The sequence below is a fragment of the Aulonocara stuartgranti genome, assembly GCF_965226115.1.
Source record: "Aulonocara stuartgranti genome assembly, chromosome: 5".
Lineage (NCBI taxonomy): Eukaryota > Metazoa > Chordata > Actinopteri > Cichliformes > Cichlidae > Aulonocara > Aulonocara stuartgranti.
In genome coordinates this window covers 9087305-9112813 of record NC_138943.1, presented here as the reverse complement: position 1 = coordinate 9112813, position 25509 = coordinate 9087305, and the positions used below count along the sequence as shown (strand labels likewise).

Below are 25509 nucleotides of genomic sequence, written 5' to 3'. Positions count from 1 at the left end.
ACATCCCTTACAAAACCAGTGTCGGCTTTTTTTTTTTCTGTGTGGCTGTATTCCACCTCATCTGCTCCTCACTTGGCCCAGCATCACAGAGGCGAGCAGTTGTTGTCGTTGTTGTTGGACGATATTCTCTGCACTCATTGGAGATAAGAGTGAACAGTGGTAATCACTTTCAACTCCCATCAAGTGATTATTTTGGCGCGCTGGCATGCCACTGTGAAATGGGATTAGGTTTCAGTGCAGCCAAAAAAAGAAAAAAAAAGTCTCTACCACTGCTCTCGGTTGTCTTCTGACTGCTGGAATTTATTGAGCCAGAGTCACAGGACAGAAAGCCAAAGGGCAGTGGGACAATTGCAGTTGTGTCAGCTACATCAGAGTGGCTCTGACTCTTTCCTGAGAGCCTGAAAAACAGTCTGGAAATCTATAAAAGCGTCAAGTTTAAGACAACACATAATGTCATTTGAGGAAGAATAGAGACAGACAAAGGATGAACTGAAGCTCTGCCATCACGTAATGTCGCATACTGCTGTTTCTGATGTCATTTATAAAATAAAAAAAAAAAAAAAAAAAAAAAAAAAAAAAAGAATAGAGACAGTCTTGTGTTGGGTGCCGTCTTCTAAAACAAATCAAGGCAGCTCTTCCTTCTGTGTGATAGACTGGAAGAGACAGGGCATAACTTATTGATGAGCTCTGGTCGTTCAAGGAGAGACACATGCTTCCTTCAAGGAGATAGCCAGCTATTCTCCTCACTCCGCCTTCAGTGACGCACAGTAACAGAGCAATAACCAAACCCTGCTTCGCCTGGCATTTTCTCTCAATATTAGAACAGCTTTGGCTTTGTAGCCTCCAGGAGCTTGAAACAGAGTAAAGCCTTCCGCTTTCTGTCTCCTCCTCCATCTTTGCTCAGCTTTCCCTTTAGACTTCCCCGTATCATGGGTAAGGAATCCCCCAGGGAGAGGGCTTCACTCGCAGATTTCCCACATTTCCAGTAGATCCCAGAGATGAGAGATTTTCAGATTCCTGGGAGCCAAACAATACAGAAATGATGTGGAATGAGGAGCGAAGCACAGACAGATTTGGCTGAGATCAGCCGACCCTTGTGGAATAACAATGAGCCCCTCTGTCTCCTGCCGGGTGAAACATGCAGGGTTAGCATGATGATGAAGAGTGAGGATCGTGTGTATGTGTGTGGATGTGTGTGTTTTTGTGTCTTCACCAAAACACCCCTTGGAAGCCATTATTGATATGGAAAAAAAACAGCAGTTAATCTTTTTTCTCACTGTATGCCTTTAGTTTGATCAATTCTAAGAATAGAAATGCTCAGAATCCAAACACACTGTGAAGTCATGGCTAAGGCTTTAAACCTAAAAGAAGAAGGGGGGGGGAGAAGTGCTGCAGGGTTTTTCCAGAGCAATATTTCAAAGTGCCACTCTGTGAAATGTAAAATCATTGCTTGAAATCCAACCCAACCATTTCTTTGTTTACCTGTGCCTATTTATTAACCCCTACCTGTATGTGAGAGTACAGTGTACCAGCGTTTCCCAGCCTATTTTGTGGGACCTTCCCCCTAAACTCAGATGGGCTGAAGCCCGCCTTTACCAACACACCTATCATGATCCAAACGTGTTCATTTGAATTGTTTCTAAACTGCATGAATATTCATCAGCAGCCACATGGTGCATCTTTTTCTGTTTGTAGACAGATGTTGTAATTGCAATTTAAAAATGAAATATGGATCTAAGATTGTTTATATTTATGTTATCCTTATTTTCTTTGCTTTTGGTTTAGTTTGCATTCATACTACTGTAACACTTCCGGAGTTTGCAGTCGTTTATCAGCACTTATCCACTAATGAACTCAGGTGTTGCTGTACTGTTAACACGGGCTGGTAGGAGCCGTGTCTTGCGAAGTGAATGTGCTGTGCTGGTGATTTAGTACTTCTTCTGACAAAATCAGCCTCTCACTAATCTGTAACCTCATTTGTTTATTGCATTATTATGAAATCGTATTATTCTTAATTAAGCAGAGGTACTCTGTCATCTAAATATACAGCCCGACAACTACAGAGTACCTTTTGAGTTACAAAATTATTCTGTTGTGAAATCACTGCAGCCAGGGTGCTGAAAAGGCCAAGAGAGTTTCAAACAGAAACCTCTCTCTAAAGGTGTTCGCTTAAACTAACGTAACATGTTTTAAGTGTTTACAGCCGATAAAGTGAAGAAATTAAATTTAACAGAAATCTGCATTACAATGTTAATACAGACTTTATTTTTTTCATATCCTGAAATGGTAAATGGACTGATTCTTATTATTCACTTCTAAACTCAAGTGCAACTAATAAACATTCACACACATTCACACTCCGATGAACGCATCGGAGGGTTATTTGAGGTTAGTATCTTGCCCAAGGATATTTGGCATGCGGACTGGGGGAGCCAGGAATCGAACCACCAACCTTCCAATCAGTAGCTGATCTGCTCTACGACCTGAGCCACAGCCACCCCGTCTTTTGAAATTTTTGCACCACATATATTAATATTTTTATATTTATGATTTAATGTAGCACAATTTTTGAAACAGCTATAGTCATACTGTAAAACACTGGAAAGGTGTTGGATATTCGTTGAAATGCAATGCAATCATGTAGTCATGTGATGGCTGTGGATTTTTCCAAATCAGACTGAGGATATAGGATGACAGCATCACAGAGGTCTAAAAGCCTGAATGGTCATCTGACAGCATTCGTAAAGTTCCAATAAATCCGGATGAAAGTGTTACAGAGATAGTGAATTGGTCAGATAATAAGGTCGAGCATTAGTGTAAGGCCATCCCAGATGTTGCGAGACGATAAAGATTTTCCCAAAGCTAGAAAAGTGGATGTGATCATCAGCCGATTCTACCACGGTACAACGCTCAAAAGCAGTCAGAATGAGATTTTGCCTCTGGGGAAAAGGGGCATATTTATTGGTTTTCTGTGATTGCTTGAAATGAGGAAATACCACGAAAAAACACAAGGCAAACAAAAGCTTGATGAGAAATACTAAAACTCCGTCTAGTTATGAATGATTCATGAGGATCTACAGCACACTGAACATCCACTGAGAAATTGTGCTTAATTTAAGCAAACACAATTGTAGACATACATTATAAAGGACACACATATACAGTATGTTGTCATATGAACATTGCACAAATTTTCCTTTCTTAGCCATATTCCAAGATGAACAGGTATCTACTTGAGATGTATTCAGTATTCTGTAACAAAGAAAATTCAAATCCCATACAAATTTACTGGTGTGGAAATACATATTCTTATGTTGTTGCGGTCGGTGATCTCCACCAGTGCTCTCTTCTCGTAATTTTCCAGCTTATTTTTTATAACTAAAAATATCTGAATTTCACCCTCATGTTTCAGCTCCCCGTTTAGCCAATTCGGAACCAGTGACTATGTCTTGATTTCCCCTTGGACTGCCTCATTCTGTTTATCTGTGTGTGTTCAGGTCACTACAAAAAATATGAATATTTAAATAAACAACAGCATTAGCTTGTGCTTTCACTCGCAGCAATACCATGGCTGGTCTTGTGTCTGTGCGTTTTTATGGTAAAATATACTCCTTGAAACTACTGTAGCAAGAACTACACAAAGATCATTTTCCAGTACTTCTGTAGATGTTACTACATGTGTCAGTCTGGGATAACTTTAGATCGATTTTGTCAATGCAATAGAGCCACAACCATTCAAAATATTAGGGGTGTGCAGCTGAGCTCAAAATGAAAGAAGAGTGTGAAGATGGGTTTGTTCTAACCAATGGTTACAGAGAAATAGCTTCATCATGGAGCTGTGTTGTTTCTGTGTTGGTGCTTTAGATGATAAATTAAACATGGGTATACCCGCCAATCTGAGAAGTGTCTCCAAACCTGGATTCTTTTTAATGACCAGCAAAGGATGACTACTACATAAAGATCTCAGATTCCATAAAAGTCTTTGGGATAATGACTCCTGGTGACTCATTGTGTACTCTTAAGAAACGTTAGTCCCATTTAGAGTCAAATAGAGTGTAAGCAGAGTATGCTTTAGGTTGTGGGTACTTTGTGATTAATAAGCTGCTTCTATAAGAGTCTGCAGCATTCTGTTTTGCTCAGTCAGATGCACATACCGCTCGCTGTTATGGTACAGCGTGTGATTAGCTCTATGCAGAGTTTTGCAGATGCAAATCTACATGTTTTAGTGCCGTCTACACATTACAAAGCTTAGTGGCATTGCTGCTGTTGTTTGTTGGCACTGAAGATAAAATTGCCAGACATACAAATCATTATAAGTAAATTGACAACCAAGCGTGGAAACGAATTAAAGATGTAACTGCAGCCATTGTTTTTGCAAGTCATCTGTGCTTCTTTGAATTCTGTTGTTTGTTTTACACAACTGCCTATTTATAGTGAAATATGGTTGTTGCCTTTCCTGTTCATGGCAACTTTTCACCCAAACAGATTTTTACTAATGCAGTTTCAACATATTGTACCAGATTTATCTAGATACATTTGAAAACTATGAAATGTTGAGCAAGGTGTTCCAATTAGTATCTTTGATTTTCTATTTTATGTCAAGTTGTTATGAGTGGCTTAAGTGTGCAACAAAACGTGTGATTTCACTTGTATGTATGTATTTAACATGTAAATTAGTAAGTCAATTGTGTAGCGTTTTTCCTTTTATGCTTGCCGTCAAATTGTCAAACCCTAACCCTGGTGTCAGCCAGCTGGCTGGGCCTTTCACAACTCCACCCATGGGACACATGACCTAAAAAGACAAAGTGACAGGAGGGTCACCACAAAGTGATCTTGAATGACATAATATTTTGTTGTCTTGTTATGACCATCAAAGTGGACTTTATGCAACTGATATTTCTGAGGCTTGCTATACTTATCATTTTATTAGGTGCAACACAACATGAAGGGTGGTGTACTGGAGACCTTCTGAATGGATGCATATCATGTAACTGTAATAGTGTAATTGATCCAGTGACCGTTGTTGTGTTGTAACTTACCTTTGTGCCTGCATCTCAAATATTCCTGTTTATACATGCACACACAGTTTATTATGTGTGTTTGTGTTTATACACACACACACACACTCAGGACATATTGTTTGAGCTTATTTGGATTCAACTCAGTAAGACCGTGCTCAGATCAGTTCCACTAAAGGAATCAACCCTGATTCTGCGGTGCAGGCTTCACATCTGATTCTCAGAACAGACAGTAGAAAACAGAAGATCCATAGCTCTCCCCCTGTAAAGGTCACACCGCAGACCAACTTTGTTAACTTAGATGAGCCTCAGTTTACAACAATTCATGGATTATTTCTACTGCGTCAGATATGTACTTAGAGCCCTCAGCTCCACCCGTGCTGCAAAATAATTTTGTTAATGGAATGCACCGAAGGGATTCTGAACTGCTGGAAAAAAGGGAGAAAGTTATTTCGAAGGGAGCAGCAGATAATCCATTTTGCCAACACAGACCTGAGAGAGCACCCACTTATGCTATCAAGAGCACCGGAGACACTCTAATCCATAATCCACTCTTCATTTGTGATTGCTTACATCAGGAAATTGCTTGCATCATATGTCCAGACCCAGAATAATAACAAAGTATAAAATAGCTGGGCTCAGGCTGCGGGTCTAACTGGTTTTGTATGCAGGGGTGGTGCAAACGCAACAGCAGCTAATGGAGAGCTTATGCTTTGCCAGACATTCATGCATGGAAGTGGTGCTAGAAGTAGAGAATGTGGCTGTCTGTTAGAATGCGTTTCTGTCTGCGCAGATGTGGAAAATAGTACAGACCTATATAATGTGGCTACAGTGTAATATACTTTATTGGTGTGTAAGAAAATCCTTTATCAAAGGTTATAAAAAAAGTTAAATATGAAGATTGCTGCAAAACTGCTTCTCAGATTTTGGTGTCATTTCAAGTCATTTCTGACAAAAAAAATCTAGCAATTCTTCATGTGGGTAAACCCACAGTACTGCATACTGCAAATTTGTGTCTGCAGCTAGAAAGAGAAAAAACGGGTTGTTTTCCTTTGGGATATTTCAGTGCGAGCTCTGACGAGGCTTCCTTATAGTGCAAAATAGGCAAAATGATGAAATGGGCTTTGCTCACTCATCATCAGCTGCTTATTATTTCATCAGTGTTTTATTTGCATGCCTTTGTTGGCCTTATTTCCACTCCATGACATCAGTATAATTGATGCACAGGTTGATGGCTTTTGGATAAAATTCTATTTAATACACTGTCTACCCAGTTTAGGCGTGTCATATGTCAGTATTCTGGCTTATTGGTCAGTGCTTTTGAATTACTTTATTAGTATTTTATTTAGATGTCCCACTTTGTGTGAAATATGATGATAAAATAATATATGTGGCACCTCTAAGCAAATTTCGGTAGCCACATCTATAAGAAGTTTCAGAGGATAGTTTGTATAAGACCAATGTTTGCATATTTCTGTATGACTATTTTGGGTGTCCAGGTGGCCTGGTGGTTTGGGACACTTACAGATATTTCCGGGTTCAGATCAGAAAGCTAATAATGCATGCATGTTATTTTTGCTTCACCATTTTTCCATGTTTCCTGTCTGGATGTCCACTGAAGATTACACAGTGTGGGCACAAATGTACCACATTTATCTTAATAATGTAAAATTGATTGTAATCTAAATTGGACAATATGTTCATGAACAATATAGGGCTCCTACTGGATTCAAGACTCTTTACAGATTTGCTATAGATTAAAAAAGATGTTAAAAATATTGCAACAAGACAGCACTAGAATTTATAGCATTGTTTTTTAATTTTCTTGAGCTGTTAAACTGTTCCTCTTGTTTAGGTGGCTCAAGTTCCTGTGGAGGCCTGTGAGCAGTACAGTACATGTGCTGAGTGTCTGAGCTCTGGTGACCCCCACTGTGGCTGGTGCGTCCTGTATAACATGTAAGTCCACTCACTTTATCTTCTCTCACAATCCCATACTCTCATCATAGCCCAGGGATTTAAAAGCACAAAATTACTGTATGTAGTCACATGATTTGTTGAGTTTAATATAACACAGTTATTGTACTCCATGGAGTTTGCCATTATCAACAGCTGGCAGGATGAATATAAAGCCAGGAAGTGGTTACTGGACAGTGTGATCCCTCCTAAATAGCGCTATTTGGGACAGCAGAAACTGCATGCCCACCAGATTTTATTGTCTGTCGCACAAGAGGAAAAGGGGTGTTTAATGGAGGAGGGAGGGATTAGCCTTACAGCCACAGCAGGTGTACCAGCTGCACTTCTACATACCCGGGGAACATTTTGGACCTGACGGAGCAGGCTTATCTCCTCCATCTTAATTATCTGACCCCAGGTTAGCTTGCATAATACCTCGATATGGAGCAAAGGGGATTCAGAAGATTAAAACCCTGTGTTTCTGAACCAGCCGTCGTGTTGAATCTGACCTCAGCCAGGGATTTACTGCTGTCATCATATGACGTCGTCATTTCAGCCAGCAATATCTTGATGGTGATCAGCATTATTTAAATTGCAGCTCTCTGCTTTATCAAACTGGGTGGGAAGAAGGAAAAAAAGTGCTTTTTAAAATCTAAATTACTTCATTAAACAGTTGTTTTTTTTCTCCCTGAGTACTGACTTTGTCTGAAAGTCCCATTAAACTGTTTATTTAAATTAATGCCTTACACTTAACAGTGAGTAGATAGGCTGCTGTTCCCTCAAGTAACCCAAAGTGAATCATGATCTCTCACACTGCAGAATGAGACTACTTTGTTTTTCTGTCTATTAAATCCAGATTGGGGTCTTTTTCAGCTGCCTGAATGACTCTCTCAGTGTGGCACATACACTGCTTTCAGGATCTCAGTTTCCTACCCCTGGCAGGGTGAACCAAAGAACCTATCTAACAGAGTGTGTGTGGGGGGGTGTTTCTGAGCATGCAAAGAGCCTGAAGGAAACACGAACAAATGGTTCCATCAGACAAAACACGGTGGATAAAAGAGGGAAAAATAAAAGGCAATGAAAGACGGTCAGAGATGAAAGACGTTTTTTTTCAGGAGCACTTCATCTGATGAGCGGTTAGAAGGTGACCGTCTACACTGCTGTGGCTGCGGTCCGCCTCAAGGAGCCGAGCCAGCAACAGCTGTCACCACGTTTCCAATGCACCTTTATATCGTGTTGTAATTACAGCAGAGGCCTCGGTGCTCTTTGAGCTCTTTCAGGAGGTGCCACCCCCTCAACAGCCTCTGAGAGTGGATTAAGTACCTTCTCCCCTTGCTGCATGTGTTACATGTTAAAAAGAAAGAGATGATGGTGTACAGTCAAAATGCTCTCTGGATTTGCTTTCTTAGTTCAACTTTACAGCACAGATACGCTTTATTAATTCTTTTTAAACAGTGTTTGTGTTTAAGTACAGCATAGAAACCGTACAGTCAGATAGATTCTCTCTGAGAGAAAACTGCTATGATGCTTCTATGGTAGTGTCAAGATGGTAGTGTCAATATAATCTCTACATCAAATCCTACATTTCTAAAGCTGGCCAAAAAAAAAAAAAAAAAAAGATTTAAAGGTCCTTTCCACTTCTTGCCATTACTTAAAATATCTTTTTACTTTGCACTTCTCTCTTACGGGATTATTCTAAGGTCACAGTATGCTGCCAGCCCTTTCACTTTTACTTTTAATTGCCTGTTGGAGTCTGGGAGTTAAAGCTATTCTTCTATTGCTCAGTAATTTCCTCTGCGCAAAAAAAAGCAAAGTGAAATGTTATAGAGACAACCAGCATCTTAAAGTCATTTATAGGAAATAAAAAGTAATTGGACACAATTGGAAATACTTTTAAATGCTATATAACACTTAATTCATATCAACTCAGTCTATATCTGCTATATATTATATAATATGTCTGAAAAAGCAGATATGGATGGCTAAAGGTTTTATCTAAACTCTGATTTAGCCAAAGTAGCAGCACTGGTTCTATGAATGGGAATTGGAGAGAGCTGGGTGATACGACAAAGAGGAGAAAGGTAGATATATTGTGTGCAGAAGACCAGGTGGAAGGGAAGCAAGGCCAGGAGCATTGGGAGTGGATTCAAGCTTTTTTTTATCATAGGAGAAATGGGGCTAATGAGGTAATCTTGAATAAATAGTGTTGTGGAAGTGAAGAAAGTGTCAGACAGGATCATGAATTTGAAGCTGGAAATCGAATGTTGAATGTTCTCAGTGCCTATGCCCCACAGGTTGGATGTCAGTTTGAAGAGAAATTCTGGAGTAAGTTAAATGAAGTGGTAGAGAGTGTCCCCAGGAGGAGAGATTGGTGATTGGTGCAGACCTCAATGAACATGTAGTTGAAGGGAACAAAGGTGATGAAGAGGTGTTGGGTAGCTATGGTGTTAAGAGAGGAGAGAAATGCAGTAGGAAAGATGATGGAAATAGTTGTGGTGAACACGTACAACAATAAGAGGGAGGAACATAAGGTGACATTAAAGAGTGGAGGAAGCTTCACATGGGTAAACTGGATTAAATGCTGGAAGCTGAAGAAGGAAGAAAGTTGAGTCCAGGAAGGAGTTGAGACAGGCTCTGGTGGGTAAGGAAGATTTGTCAGATGACCAGGAAAGTGTAGTGCTGAGGTCAAGAAGGTGTTTGGTGGGTTCAACAGACTCGGTGGTAGAATGAGAAAGTGCAGAAAAGAAAGAGAGTGGTTAGCAAAGAAAATGTGGGACAGTCAGAAAAGTTGAAGAAAGTAGATAGGAGTACTGAGAGGCTAGGCATATGGCAAAGAGAGAGGTGGCAAAGGAAAAGTCGTATGTGAGGATAGATATTAAGGAAGGAAAAAAGACTTGTATTGATTGACTTGGTAGAGAGACTGAGCTGGAAAGGATGTGCAGCAGGTTAGGGTGATCAAGGACAAAAAGGGAAATGTAACAAGTAGAGAGAGTGTTTAGAGATGTTGGAACCAGTACTTTGAATGTAGACAATGTCGAAGATGAAGATGAATATGAAGATGTAGAAGATGAATGAATGTAGAAAATGACAGCAAGAGGGAGACAGTTGGAAGAAAGTTAGGAAGGAAGTGCAGAGGTAAGGACGAAGTGAGAGCAGCTTTGAAGAGGACGATGAGAGCAAAGGCAGTTGCAGTCCAAGCAGTCCAGATGACATACCTGTGAATATACAGAGATTTCTAGGAGGGAGGGCAGTGGACGTTTTGACCAGCTTGTTTAACACTATCATAGAGAGTGAGAGGATGGCTGAGGAATGAAGAAGAAGTGTACAGGTACTGTTTTTCAAGAAAAAAAGATGATGTGCAGAGCTATACTGACAACAGAGGAATAAAGATGATGAGCCTTACCATGATGATATGGGAAAGAGTTTTTGAAGCTAGGCCAAGAAGAGAGTTAATAACCAGTAGCAGCAGTATGGCAGAATGTCAGAGAAAGAGCATTAAAGATAGAATGTTTGGATTGAGAGTGTTGATGGACAACTATGAGAGGGCCAGAACGGGTTGCACTGTGCTTTTGTGGCTCTAGAGAAAGAATATAATAGGGTGCCAAGAGAGGAACTGTGGTAGTGCTTGAGGAAGTCAGAAGTAGCAGAAAACCATTCGAGGGTGGGTCAGGACATGGATGAGGAATGTGAAACAGTGGTGAGTTGTGAGGATTTTTAAGTGATAGAGATTGTGTTTAGAGGCAAAATTTAAAAAAAAATTTTTTTTCCCAAAAACTGTATATATCTCTTTTCTGCCTTCACTGAGCAGTTAAAGTACTTTGGCACTACAACCCAAATCTATTCACTTTAAGCACTTTTTATCTGTCAAACACACTCATGGTCTGATGGATGCTTCAGGCACCAATTGGGGATCAGTATCTTGCAGATCGGAGGAGCTGTGATACAAATCACTGACCCTCTGATTGGTATATAATTAACTCTACCTTCTGAGCCGCAGCAGCCTGGTCTTTTAGGAGTGAAGTGCTGATTGACCAACAATAACATATAAAACTCAGTGAGATTCAACACTAAGCTCGACATTATTTAATACATTTTTACCTGGAACTTTCTGTTTCTCCACAGGTGTTCGAGAAGAGATCGGTGTCAACGGGCAGACGAAGCCTTCCACTTTGCGACAGACATTGACCGCTGTGTGAAGGTTATTGCTCACCCAGACAGCATCGCTGTATCAGCACATAGTGTCCCTGTGAGTCTGCTTATCATTCCGCCAATCACTGCAATGCCACTCCACTCACAATGCCAGTGTTTATGAGCAATCAGCAGGAGTATCCTTGTTCATCCACATGTACAGTAAGAATAAGCCCGGGAGAGAAGATTAGTTTTGTGAGATGTGAATTGAGACAGAAGGTCCCTGTAGGGCATCCACTATATTTACTTTGGTTTAAAAACATGTATTATGAGATTGGAGACAAATGTGAATGGGGGAGAGTTGTTATTGTAGCGTACTCTGTCTGCTCCTCTGATGCATCAGCCAAAAGGTTGATTACATTTTCTGAAAGCTCTATTTAGCTGCTCTTTCTCCAGTAGCCAAGAGCACAGAAGACATTAGGAGGTAAAAAAAACATCATCTTAAAAGGACTCGTGGGACATTTGAGGCAATGTGCTTGTTTGTTTTATTCTTGAGTAATATAGGAGATGATCAACATCACTCGTGGGTAAATGTGCAGCTGGAGCCAGAAGCTGGTTACCTTAGCATTAAAACTGGAAAACGCCCAGTCAATAAAAATGCTATACATAAATCTCACTGAAACAAATCTTGAATAAGTCCAGCTTCTTTCCTCCTATATGCAGTCTTAGTGTTAAGTTATAAACTAACCATCTATCTGGGCATTTACTACACTAGTACAACAGAAGAATCTGTCTTTTCATCTAACTGTAGGCAAGAAAGAAAGAACAATGTGTGTGTGTTTGTGCGTATTTCCAAAATTGGCTTATTCTCAAACTAGATGTGATAAAATATATAGCTGAATCTGTTATATAGTGCTGACATCGCACTGTCAGACTGTTCCCCACCACTGTAAGTGTAGCAGTGTCTTAAATCTTTCCTGTCTGCTTTCTTTTAGCTTCTACTTGAGGTGAACAATGTTCCAGACCTTTCTGCTGGTATTACTTGTTCATTTGGCCAGCAGGCTGAATTGGAGGGTCATGTGAAGGGGAACAGGGTTATGTGTCTTTCCCCAGCCGGAAAAGATGTTCCCCAAATACCAGAGGGACAAGGTGAGCTCAGATATCAGTGTATATTGTAAAAAAAATCAATAAAAATATAAACCTATAACCAATATTTAATGATGCTAACATAAGATGTAAGGATTAATGTATCAATATTCTAGACTCTAACAAAAAGAGTCTGCTTTAAAGATTGGCTCCCTTGCAGTTTTTGTTTAGCCAAAGATGTGGTGAGTACCAAGGAGCTGTAGAATTTCCTCTGAGCATTTAAAGTAATCCTTCAATTGAAGTTTGTGACAGAAGGTTTTCTCATGACAACAGCAATATGCCCTTCCAGGAATGCAGACACCAGGTGGCTCTTTACAGGAATGTGATAAAAGCATTAACTTTTTTTTTTTTTTGCCTCACTTTGACCTTCTCTTTTCACTCATTGTTTTCATTCTTTCACCCATCCTTTTTGTCTCTCTCTCATCAACTCTCTTACATGTTTTTCCACTCCCTCTCGCTTTCCCTTCGCTCACCACGCTGCGTCTGCGTCCCTCTCTTTAAGACTGGGCTGGGGTAGAGCTTCGTCTGAATTCAAAGGAAACGGGTCAAATGGTCGCCAGCACGGAGGTGAAATTCTACAACTGCAGCACACATAAAATGTGAGTTCAGCTGCCCCTGCACCCCCCAACCCACCATCCACCATCCACCCCACATCTTTGATTTGTTCAATAGATGGAAGAGCACGATTTAATTTAGAGCAATGATGTACTGATGCTCCCAACCCTACTTAAGATCAGCCTGTTAGATAACCTTTGAGATCAATTTATCTGTCAGGTTTAATTTAAATCAACATGATGCATTTGCCATGGCCTGTTTGTTTCGACTCTGGTTTAACTAGCAGTTTGTGGGCTTACTGGTTGAAGCTTTAAGTATCAGTTAACTATCATTGTCTGCCGCACACTCCTGTGAATTCAATACTGAATTCAATACTGTTCCACTCATCCTAGAAAATGTTTTAGGTCTACGAACTGGTATCCAATACAGCAAAAAACTATTAAAGCTGAAGCATTCATGATATACATCATGTACTAACTGCAAAAGATTTACCAGTAAGATCATAGTAAATTTGTCATTTATGACCCCCTGTCTTTGGACAAAAGACCCAGAGTTTATAAGGATTAAAGACTGCAAAACATGACAGGAGGACAGATCGTCGTTCTGCTCTTTGACAGAATCAGCAGTGTTTGGATCAGCCTTTTATATGGTTGTTTTCTTGGTCTTTGAATTACTGTTTTAACACCAGCTGATCAGAAAATATTTTTACAGTTAATCATTGTTTATTTTCTATTCCTTTTTTAAGCAAAAAAACTTCAATCATTCTGAGGGTTCAGCTTTCTCAGTGTGAATTTCCTGCTTTCCTCTGTTTCATATCAAAGTACTTCTGAGTTTTGAACTGTCTGCGGTACAAAATAAGAGACAAAGGCACAACAAACTAAACAATTAATAGAGAGAATAATTGTTAGATTAAACGGTAATAAACTACAATTGTTTGTTGCAGCCCTTATACATATTAACACCTAGAAATGGCTTCACTCTAGACCAACAGTCCCTGACGGCTGCTTAAAAAGATAAGTACTAGATTCACACACCCCCTTTTGACTTCATCCCAAGGGGCCTTGCCAGAGAATTGTGTTTGCCTCCAATATTAGACATAAGATATTTTATATTTTTAGCCTTGCTCTGATGCTTGAGGGTAAGTAAAATAATTTAAAAGTACATTATTTAAATGTCATCCAATATAAGCCTACTAACTGGGCAGGGACGCAGTTTTGACTTTGAGCCATTATGCAAATGACAAGAGTCTTTCTTTGTGAATAACAATTGCAAGCACTGCTACAAATGTGGATCTTATTAGGATGAAAGCCAATTAGCAGCATTTGTCAGCTTTAAAAGAAGTTAGCAAACACTTTATAAGTTTTCACAGCAACATTAACAAAACTCCAAATAAGGAAAATTTAATTATTTACTTTAAAGAACTTAAACCTACAACGTGTGCTTTTTTTAAAATCTACTTCAAGTGAGTCACACATCATGAGCCAACACATGCTTTTTTTTTTAAGTTTTAATTGATGTGCTTAAACATAGGCTTCACTTAACTGAACGTTGAATTACACCCAGCCATGAGTGACAAAAGCTAGCCTCTGTATCCACTTTGGGAGGAAACATTTGACTGATGGAGTATTTATAGTAAACCCAGAAAATTAGCCCACATGCCACTTATTCACAATGCTCTTTGACTGTGACATAAACGCTGCAATATAACCATATTAAGCCATTAGAAGAAAACAGTTGGAAGCTCATCACATCCGCCCCACCCCAGTACGGCCTCCATTAGCTGCAGGGTGACCCTGTATACTCCTGTGATTAATATTTCAGACCAAACACACTCCTAACCCAGCACCTCTTTCTCCCCCTCTACCTCCGCTACCACCATCACCTCACCACCACATCACCCTCCATAATTAATTATCCAGTGTTTGCAGCACCCTGCCAGTCCAGCTCTATTAATGCGCAACCCCCCGAATTTCATTCTAACACATGCACCCACAAGTACACATTTTTATGTCCATACTGGCCCTGGGCAGCTAATTAATATCAAATTTTAATGAAGCTGCTCTACATTTATTGGCATTTGTAACTCACTATGAGCTGCAGTGTTGGAGCTCTACTAGTGTTTTTATAGTTTTCTCATGGCTGCATCTCATTCAGCAGGACAATTTAGGATTAACAGACTGTGATAATGCATGGATCCTCTTCCTACACTCTGGTAGAACTTAATTAGAGGCAGGAAAGTCAACAACCTCCCCAACAGGAAAAGAGGATAGACCCTAATCAGAATCTTCACAATTGCTTTATTGGTTTATGAACAGCTGTGTATCGTTCATCTCTGCTGTATTAGCACTGCTTCCATGTTTGTTGACCAAAATGTGATTAAATCTCGTTGGATAGATTCCACAACCTTAATCCACAACTGACCGCTTGTTGTAGGTGACTGAATCCAAGCCCGAGCTGTTGCACAATTCTACCCATGAAACATTCGGTTATTTCCATTCTGATTTTGTACACAATCCTGAGAAGATTGGCATACTGTTAACTGCAAACAACATAATAAAATGAAAAGCTGTAGTAGTCAAATTTAGATGTATTAAGGACACTGTGTCCTTGATACTAGTGTACATCATTTTTTATATTCCTAGAATGACTGTTTATGCTTTAACTAACAGTGACATGTGAACGGTTTCTCTCCTACCAATATTTCAAGCTGAAGGTAATGCTTTGTTACGCACAAACAAAAAAAACCAAAACACATTCATGCTGCCTGAGGACATCTTCATAAAAGAGAGTGTCAAGATAAATTCAGCACAATCCTTCATTAGTCTCCCGTCTGCAGTCCTTTACGAAGTCTGAGAAAGGGAACATGCAGATGATGGGCAGGGTTTACAATGTGTGTAAATGCGGTAGTGTTGCATGGCACACTTAGTGAACAGTCTGTCATAATGTGTTCATTTTGTCCTGCAGGTGTCTGTCCTGTGTAAACAGCACTTTTCGCTGTCACTGGTGTAAATACCGCAACCTGTGCACGCACGACCCAAGCAGCTGTTCTTTCCAGGAGGGCAGAGTCAACGCCTCGGAGGTACTTTCATAGAAATACTAGAGCAGATTGAAGTCTTGCTTTCAGGAGCACAATTTTTCTGATGATATATGACACTTTTGCCTTAAAGGTAGAAATCCAAGTAAACAAAAACACATTCTCTGCAAAGAATCATTAGGATAAAAACCTTACAGCCACACCAGTGGCCTTGCAAAGCCATACGGGGAGAAGGATGGTTCGATCAGCACCCTAACATGCTCATTTTAGCAAATATCATCTTCCACTTAGTTTTTTTGCATATTAACGGTCAGCACTAAGCACATTAGCAACTAAAGAGAATTTCATTAGTTTTCCAAGTGTTTAGTCATAAACCAAAGTGCTATTCACATTAAAAGCATATAAAAGCTGTAGATGACAGAATTAAAAAAATTGTGAATACTTTTTTTCATAATGAATACTTTGAATCATTTTTTTGTCAAATGTCATGATAATTGGTCTTTCAGGAACTTTAGTATAAATATGTATACAAATATTTTTGCCAATCCATCCTGGAGGATGTTATATATTTTAGCTGATTAGAGGAAACTGTGTACTACTAGTGATATTAGAAGAAAACTCAGAGGTTTACCAAAGACTGTATTATCCTTACTAATCATGCAGCAGTTTAATGGCAGTTTGTCAATATGTTGTGAAAATATTTCAGCAAAGAGCCACCTGTCCATACAATTCCTAGTAATAATATAGATAATTAAATGCTTAATAGAGTAGAAAACAGGGTTGTACTTGATATGTGAACGTAAACAGGTGAGATTTGAACTCTGGAATAGAGTCTAGCTGATATAGCTGAAGAGGTAGTGAGTTCCTACATATCAATCAACTTTACTGTAGAAAAATGATGCACCATGTGAATGCAAAGTCTATTTGGATTAGTGATTTCTTTGCCCCACTAATCCCTGAGTCATATTACAGATTCATATGGATTATGTCATATTAGGCTACATTCAACAAAACAAACAGATGTGCATGCAAACCAACATAGACTAGTGTACAGAAACTATAATGTGTGTGTTTTAGATACACAGCTCAATCTGTCATAAGGAAGCTAACTTTGAAAATATCATAAATGCTACCTGTTTAATATTGAGGCAGTTGATACGTATTTACTGTAAAAAGTAAAATTGCAGTTCTTCGTATGTTCCTTTCACAGGCATGTCCTCAGCTTCTTAACTCTGGAGAAATTCTCATTCCGGCTGGTGAGGTTCGACCCATTACCCTGAGGGCCCGGAACCTTCCTCAGCCACAGTCGGGCCAGCGGGGCTATGAGTGTGTGGTGAATGTGCAGGGTGTCAGCCACCGTGTCACGGCGCTCCGCTTCAACAGCACCAGTGTGCAGTGCCAGAACAGCTCGGTATGACCTCAAACACTCCCAGCGGGAGTCTCACAGCTGTCAAATGAGGCAGACGGCTTGGATGCTGTGTAGGCAAGGTACATAGGGTATATCAGCATCAGTGAATACTGCCTGAAGTGTCAAGCACACCGAGGCAAAAGTAGAGGAAAGGGAAAGTGATAAGGAATTGTGAAAAGCATGTAAGAGAAAGAAGGGGAGTAACAGGGAAGTAACGAAGGAGAGAAGGGAAAATTGTTGCATGGTTAAAAACGAAATACACCACAATTATACGACTGTATCTCAAAACCGTATCTCAGTTTGAATGGCATAAGTTATGGAGGAGCACAGGATATTTCTTGCCCAATTTTTTACACAATACAAATCACAGGCTAAATTTCAATGGAAAAGCACACCTTGGCACTCTGTGACAATGTATGAAAAGGACATTTTTCTTCAGATGTGGATGATCGGCCACCCCAGCCTGGGTTTGCGTCCCTACATGTCAAAGAGTAGAGGAGCAGACAACCATGGCAGAAATGACAGATGGTTAAAAGCATTGTCTCGCTGCTGCCCTTTCATCCCCTCATTTTCCCTACTCTGTCTCTCTCCATCTTTTTTATACTCTGTGCCCTGTCTCCCTTTGAATTCCCCTCTCCCCCCTATTCTGAACACTCTCTTACTTTTGGTTTCTGCTTTTCAGTACATGTACGAGGGTGTGAAGATCAGTGACCTGGCAGTGGACCTCTCCATTGTATGGAACGGCAATTTCATCATTGACAATCCAGAGAAGATTAAAGGTGCCTCTGTCATCTATCACTGCCATACCAGAGAAGTGTAAAACACTCAATCTACAGGGTATAGATGGGTCATAGAAAGCACTTGAAGGCTCCTGAAGGGCCTTGAGAGAAAGTTCACAATAGCAGGGAGTGTTATCAAAGAGCACCCAATCACTTGTACACCTGAAGGGGTGAAGGATGATTTTTCATATTTGCTCAGCTTGGCTCTTACTGCCGCTTTTGGTTTCTTGTCCATCATCCTGCACGGAAAGGTGCTTGTCAGCTGTCATGGTGGGTGGTACATTAAATACATCCCCATTGACCAAAATATATGCATGCCATGAATTTTAACAGGCCTTGCTGTTATTTAAGGAAGTTCATTTACATGGGTATAAATAAAGGTTACTTACTGGAAAGGATGTAAAAGGCAAAGTTCAAAGACGGGTTTATTGGATTACTCATGATCTTTTTCTTAATCCTTGAAATAGGCCATGTGCATAAACATGCCTTATTAAATTATTTTTATTGAATACACATGATGACTTTGCAGTTATTTGTGGCGATGACAGTGAAAACCAACTGTTTGAGTTTGTGTTCTCTTTTGTTATTTCATAAAATTTTTTAGTTTACCAAATTGCACTCCCTGCTGGTCTAAATTTTGGTGCGTGTACAGTATATTTTATAGGTTTTCATATATTACAGTATTGTTACACTGTTGTCTCTGTTATCCTACAGTGCATCTCTACAAATGCAGTGCCCTACGGGACAGCTGTGGCATGTGTCTGCGGGCAGAGAGGAAGTTCCAGTGTGGCTGGTGTAGCGGTGAGGGCCGGTGCACCATGAAGCAGCACTGTCCTCCCATTTCCCCTTACGCTAGCCGCTGGCTGGATCTTTCTGCCAGGAATGTCAAATGCACCAACCCACGCATTACGGAGGTCTGTGGCTCATTAGTGCACTTGGGTTGTCTGTTGCTGAGTCATCCTATTGAGCCATCAAGTTTAAGCATATGGTGAATTCAAATAATGCAAACACAGCTAAGTAGTTAATTAAGTGGTTAGCTAAGAAGGACGTTAGTTTAGAAGTGGTTTCTGGGACCTGGGTACAAATTTGTAGTAGTTGTGTGCTAAGATCCAGCAATTTATAAGTAAATGTTCTATTTAATTTCTTTTTAAAATTCAAAGGAAAGAGAGAAAACAACTCATTGCATTAAAATAACTCCATCACTATCATGTTTGAAAACATGTCTGTCAGAGAAACTGAGTTGAACCAGGTTATTATAGTGGATAAAATACCTGATTTTGCTTCTATTTGCCATTACAGCAAGCGAGACATAGAGAAACAGGTTGATAGACCTTAGAGCGACAAAAAAAGTCTAACTCTGTTCGAAGATTTTGAGAAGTTACTTTCCGAAATCACATCTTTTATCTGTACATAATACTATCCGAAAACCACATGCCAGACATCTTTTTAACAAATACAAGTAGTTCATACTGTACATATCAATAAATAACTCTAATTTTCTCTGTGGCCAACTTCCAGTTTTTCTTCCAAGTGCTTGTTTACCTGAGCCTATCTTACATTTTGTTCCACACCAGCTGAATACCCTAAGTGCTTGACAGCTAAACGTATTCAGTCTGTTTAGAAAGTGATGATGGATCTTTTATGTCACAAACTCCTGTTCATTCTCTTGAATGAGGCGCAGTGGGTCAGGCACAGAGATGCAAGGCTCTTCCACTTCAAAGAGCCGGGAGCCTTTGATGTTCCTGTCACATTATTGGGGTTTTTGAAGGAGCTGCAGCCGAATGAATCAACTACTGAGCGGTGCTTGGGAGTGGAGGGAGTGTTGCTCCGGCATTGCTCCTGTTCTGTTCTGTAGGTCCAAAGGTTTCCTGCTGGGATGGTTAACTTGACACTGGAAAGGGCTGTGAATAGGTTTTCTCAAGGCTTTGTTATTCACTGCATTATTCATTAAAGTTTGCTTGGAATTATGGTGGATTTCAAGGTTTTCTGAAGAGACCCAGTTGCTATGAAAGCTGAGCATTTCACACACAGACTTATGGTATATTTACTTAATATTTGCTTCCCAAGAATAAAGAAAGGCTACACAGATCCAGTTTTAAGTTTTTAAAGTGTGATTCTACTATTCCACATATTATAGGACAATATTTCTTGATCAAAATAGTCAAAAGCCTATATTTTAAGGCAGTGCTCAAAGCCAAATTTTTAGTAAGAACTTAAAGTGTTTGCATTTTATGATAATTGAAATTCTTTTGGGTTTGGCCAAGTTTAACTCTCTTTATAGCATCTTTTTTTCCAGTATGGAAGTGCACATTATTTATGTGGAAAAAAATATACAAGAATTATTCAAAAAATATGTACAAGAATAAAGCTTTATAATATTTATTTAATTTATTTAATTCCTCTCTTCTATGTAGGTCAACCCAGTTGCTGGACCTTTGGAAGGGGGCACCCTGGTGACAATCCAGGGCTTGAACCTTGGTCTATCCTTCTCTGAGCTGGTTGGTAATGTGGAAGTGGCAGGAGTGCAGTGCACACCACAGGAGGAGGGATACATCACTGCAGAACAGTAAGAGAAACTCCTCCCCTCCAGTACTAATAAATAGTACTGATATAGTACTATTAAATAAATGCGTGCACTCTCCCTATCTCCTTCTTTCTGCATATTTTTTTCCCCATAAAGACACTAGCACATTCTGAATAAGCTGGATACTCTGTGATGCCTCATCAGGTTGTAGGATTGTGCATGGTTCTTTGTATTGCTCTGGTGCAGTCAGAGCCAAAGGAAGAGACGGTCTTTGTGTCATTGTCGTTATAAGGCTGTCGGCACAGCTGTAATTGAAATGCGTTGCATGTCGCTGACTGGAGGGACAATCTGTTAGCCAAGTGTTTCTCTCACAGCCATGTAATGCAATTGGGCTCAGGCTGCAGGGACTTTATTTATATCCTTCTAAAGAAGGGGGGGGTAAAAAAAAAAGGGAAAAAAAACATGCCAGCAGAAAATTGGAAAACTCACGTGATGTATGAATAGAAGGGCTGGGCAGGGACGATTCATTGGGTGCTCTTATTGTATCGCAGGACAAGTTTCTTGTGCAGAGCTGTGCATTTGGCAGGGCCATTCATTTGGCACAAACAGTGCTTTAAAACATGGCATTACAGCTGTTACTACCATTAATTTCAGCGTGGGGTCAGTTGCTATAATGACTTATTCATGGCGTACTTTATCTTATTGACCTGACAGGCAATACTGATTTATTGAAGAATCCACTATGTTGTCATGGTAACCGGAGGTAATGGTGGGTGGCAATCGTGCTGGAGATGGGGAGGGGTGTAGTTGATCATTTGAGTTATACTGCTGTTATAGGTTTCCCATTCAGAAGAAAGATGGGCTTCTGTATTGACCCACAACTTCCATGAAAGTCTACCTCAATCACACCGGCCATCTTCCGGCAGTGCACTTCATAACAAATGTGATGCAGTGCAGTGATTCTTCTGTGTGTATGCCTGGATGCTGCTATTACTATTATGCATGATGCCTGTGTTTTTGTGCACCCACATACATATTTTGTTTTTTTACTTTTTTGTCTTGAAAGGATTGTGTGTGAGATGGCTGCAGCTCCTGAAGGAAGTACTCCAGGTCCAGTTATGCTGTGTGTTGGCGAATGTAGACCAGAGCTACGAGCACAGTCTTCCCAGCTCTACTCCTTTGTGGTAACTCTGACACTGAAACACGTGTAACTTGTCCACTTTTTCCAAAATAAACGCGAAGTGTTTGTATGATTGTAGGTAAAAGCTAACCAGTTCGATCGGTTCAGGCAACTGCAATCATCAACTGGCAAGGAAGAGAATAAGACTCTCAATGCATTTTAAGTGCAGCACAGACTGTGCACAAGACAGTTTAAAAAATAATTAGGAATGACTTTTCAACTGTGGTATTTTTGTTAGTGGCTGATGAAAACAATGTTCTGGTTTATTGCACCTTATCCCAAAGAGGGCTCTGTTTCTGAGCATGTGGTGTAGTATTACTCGTTTTTAAAATAATTATAGCCTTGATACTCAATAAATTATTAGACCTTGGTCTACCTTTTATAACAATTTTGCTCTTAACTTTTTAGTTCTACAGAGACTTACTGAGCCAAGGCTGGAAGAACAGGGTTTATCAGAATCACACAGTTAATAAGACATATTGTATTCTGCGTTGGCACGTATGCTAAATGAAACATGAATGATTTTCTTTTTCTTCCAAAGACCCCTGCAATGTTGGCACTGACTCCAGGCCGAGGACCTGAATCTGGGGGCACCAAGGTCACTGTAGTCGGGGAGAATCTAGGAGCTGGCAGTACCGTTAATGTGTACTTTGGTAATCAGACATGTGAGCTATACAGGTGAGTAATATAACCCCTTGACATCATCTTAATCTCACATTAAAAATGATTCCTGACTCACAAGCACTAAATTTAGATTGCCTCTGCACAATATTAAAGATTTAGCCTTCACTAATATCAATTAAAAACTGTATGAGGTCACTCTTTTAAAAAAGCACACCTTTGATACAATTATGTGTCTGTGCGTTAAATTAAAAGTCTTTGATAATTAGTGAGGAGATGATGAAACTCACTGTAGTAAGTTTTGTTCTCTGTGTATTTATAGATATCTATTTAAAGTTCAAAATGCCTCACATTGTAGCAGTCAGGTGGGTGAGGCAAGGAAGCCATTAATTTGAGCACCCTCTAATTACAGTGTTCCATCCCTAATGTGTCTGTAACGAGGAAGAGATGGGACAGACTATAATGAATCCTCTCCTCTCACCGTAATGCGCATGGCTCATAGTGACGTGAAGTCTGCCACTGCAGCACTGAGTGGGCAGTCACAATCAAAGGCATGAATAAATCTCTCTTTTGGTAATCTCACCAGGAGGACCAAGTCAGAGATTGTGTGCTTCTCTGCTCCATCGGTGACTGGAGCGGGGCCAGTGCAAGTCAGTTTGAGTGTTGACCGCGCCAAGGTTCCTGGAAGTCTGACCTTTGAGTACATAGAAGACCCCACAGTACAGCACATTGAGCCCCTGTGGAGCATTACCAGGTAACATAAAAAAATTAAGTACTGAATAAACGCTGTTACTAGCCTAATCATAGGAACGTGTGACAATTAAAAAAGTGCAAATGATCTCATCTTGCAAGTGACAGTTTTCATGTTGCAAAATGTGTTGCAGATGATGCATGTGTGAAAGAGGACTTCTGTTACGGGTTCCGAAAGAGACTCAGGCGCAGGCCAGGGTTTCCCTTTAAGCGAAGAACAGTGCGTTTATTCACAGTGAACACAATCACCAAGTGGCTATATACAATGTGCAGGGGAAACGGGTCCGGGTCGCCAGGGTCCGTGGGAAACAGGGTTAGGGGAAAAGGTGCTCCACACTTTCTGTACAAAAGCTCCTCCTCAGTCACTCCTCTCAGAATCCGGTTCCAAAAACGATCTAAACACAAAAGGTCGGGTTAGCGGGATAATAACAAAGGGCTTTCAAGATACAGGTTGGCAGATACATAAGTTTGACTGACGCTGATAGTTCAACGATCCAGCGAAGACTAGTGCAGACTCGCCATCTAAGTAGTGCAGTAATCAGCTGGGATCAGCGGCCGGTGTGGTGATGAGCAGGTGTGTGGGCCAGCAGCGGGAGCCCGCAGTGAGCATCGCCGTGGCGAGAGAGAGAGAGAGTGAGAGAGAGAGGGCGAGAGAGCAAACAAACCACAAACATATTGCCCAATAGAGGATTGACCAGCAGGGCACAGGGACCATGACAGTACCCCCCCCTCAACGGGAGCCCCCCGGCGACCCACCAGGCTTACCAGGATGAGACAGATGGAAGGCCCGCAGCATACGCTTGTCCAGGACAGCGGCCCGCGGAACCCAGGACCGCTCCTCAATGCCATAGCCCTCCCAGTCCACAAGGTACTGGAAGCCACGCCCGCGGCGGCGAGAGTCCATAATCCGCGTGATAGAATAGGCGGGCAAGCCGTCCACAAGCCGGGCGGGCGGAGGGGGCCCGGAAGGAGGGCACAGGGGGCTATTCTGGACAGGTTTGATTTGGGAGACGTGGAACACATTGTGAATCCTCATGTTGCGCGGCAGCCGGAGTTTCAGAGAGACGGGGTTGATCAGTGCCGAAACCTCAAAGGGACCAATGAAGTTTGGGTTGAGCTTCTTTGACTCAGTCCTGAGAGGAACAAAGCGCGTGGACAGCCATACCTTTTGTCCCACGCTGTATGCTGGAGCTGGTGTGCGGCGGCGATCTGCGGTCTGTTTGGTTCGGTCCTTTGTGCGCAGCAACGCCGTCCGTGCGGCCCGCCAAGCTCGTCGGCACCTCCGTAGATGGGCCTGGACAGATGGCACAGAATGCTCACCCTCGACAGAGGGGAAGAGAGGCGGCTGGAAACCCAGTGAGACCTCGAAGGGAGACAGACCAGTGGCGGAGGAAGTCAGACTGTTATGGGCGTACTCAATCCAGGGTAGTTCATCACTCCAGATGGACTGGTTGGAGGACGCTGTGCACCGCAACATTGCCTCGAGCTCCTGGTTAGCGCGCTCACACTGACCGTTGCTTTGGGGATGGTAACCGGAGGTCAGACTGACCTTTGCTCCTAATGAGGAGCAGAATTCCTTCCAGACGCCAGACGTGAACTGGGGGCCTCTGTCAGACACAATGTCTTCCGGGATCCCATGCAAACGAAACACATGACGGGTAAGCAGTTGTGCGGTCTCCATGGCCGTGGGAAGCTTGGGTAGAGCTATGAAGTGGGCAGCTTTAGAAAAACGGTCTACGATGGTAAGTATGACAGTGTTGCCTGCTGATTGCGGCAGTCCGGTTACAAAGTCCAAAGCTATATGGGACCACGGCCTGGACGGAGTCGGCAGGGGATTGAGCTGTCCAGCGGGCGGCTGATGAGAAGGTTTATTCCGGGCACAGGTCGCGCAGGCGGAGACGTACTCCCGAGCGTCTTTAGTCAGAGAGGGCCACCAGAAGTAGCGCTGGAGGAAGTTGATAGTGCGGTGGACCCCTGGGTGGCACGTAAAGCGGGCAGTGTGGGCCCATTGAAGTACTTGAGAACGTACTGATTGAGGGACGTAGAGCCGTTGGGCTGGCCCACCTCCCGGATCCGGTTCCGACACCTGAGCCTCCCGAATGGCTGCTTCGATCCCCCAGGAGATGGCGCCCACGACACAGGTGGCGGGGAGAACGGGAGCGGGCTCAGTGGTGTCCTCCGAGACTGAGAACTGACGGGACAGGGCATCGGGTTTGACATTCCGGGAACCGGGTCTGTAAGAGATGGAGAAGTGGAAACGGGTGAAAAACAGGGCCCACCTGGCCTGTCGAGCGTTGAGCCTCTTAGCTGATTGTAGGTATGCCAGGTTCTTGTGGTCTGTCCAGACGAGGAAAGGCTGAGCCGTGCCCTCCAACCAGTGCCGCCACTCCTCCAGGGCTAGTTTTATCGCCAG

At 41.5% G+C, this 25509-nt stretch overlaps 1 protein-coding gene across 1 annotated transcript in view; it reads left to right on the top strand.

The window, feature by feature from the left end:
- Positions 1-25509, top strand: part of LOC309707546 (plexin-A2-like) — a 91097-nt gene that overhangs the window by 40203 nt on the left and 25385 nt on the right. Inside the window, exons 5-16 of the mRNA XM_082534922.1 lie at positions 6874-6974; positions 11094-11217; positions 12095-12248; positions 12748-12844; positions 15765-15879; positions 17045-17245; positions 17925-18021; positions 18736-18935; positions 20436-20587; positions 21612-21729; positions 22267-22403; positions 22933-23100. Of these exons, the coding sequence (XP_082391048.1) occupies positions 6874-6974; positions 11094-11217; positions 12095-12248; positions 12748-12844; positions 15765-15879; positions 17045-17245; positions 17925-18021; positions 18736-18935; positions 20436-20587; positions 21612-21729; positions 22267-22403; positions 22933-23100 (1664 nt within the window). The remainder of the gene's footprint in view (positions 1-6873; positions 6975-11093; positions 11218-12094; positions 12249-12747; positions 12845-15764; positions 15880-17044; positions 17246-17924; positions 18022-18735; positions 18936-20435; positions 20588-21611; positions 21730-22266; positions 22404-22932; positions 23101-25509) is intronic.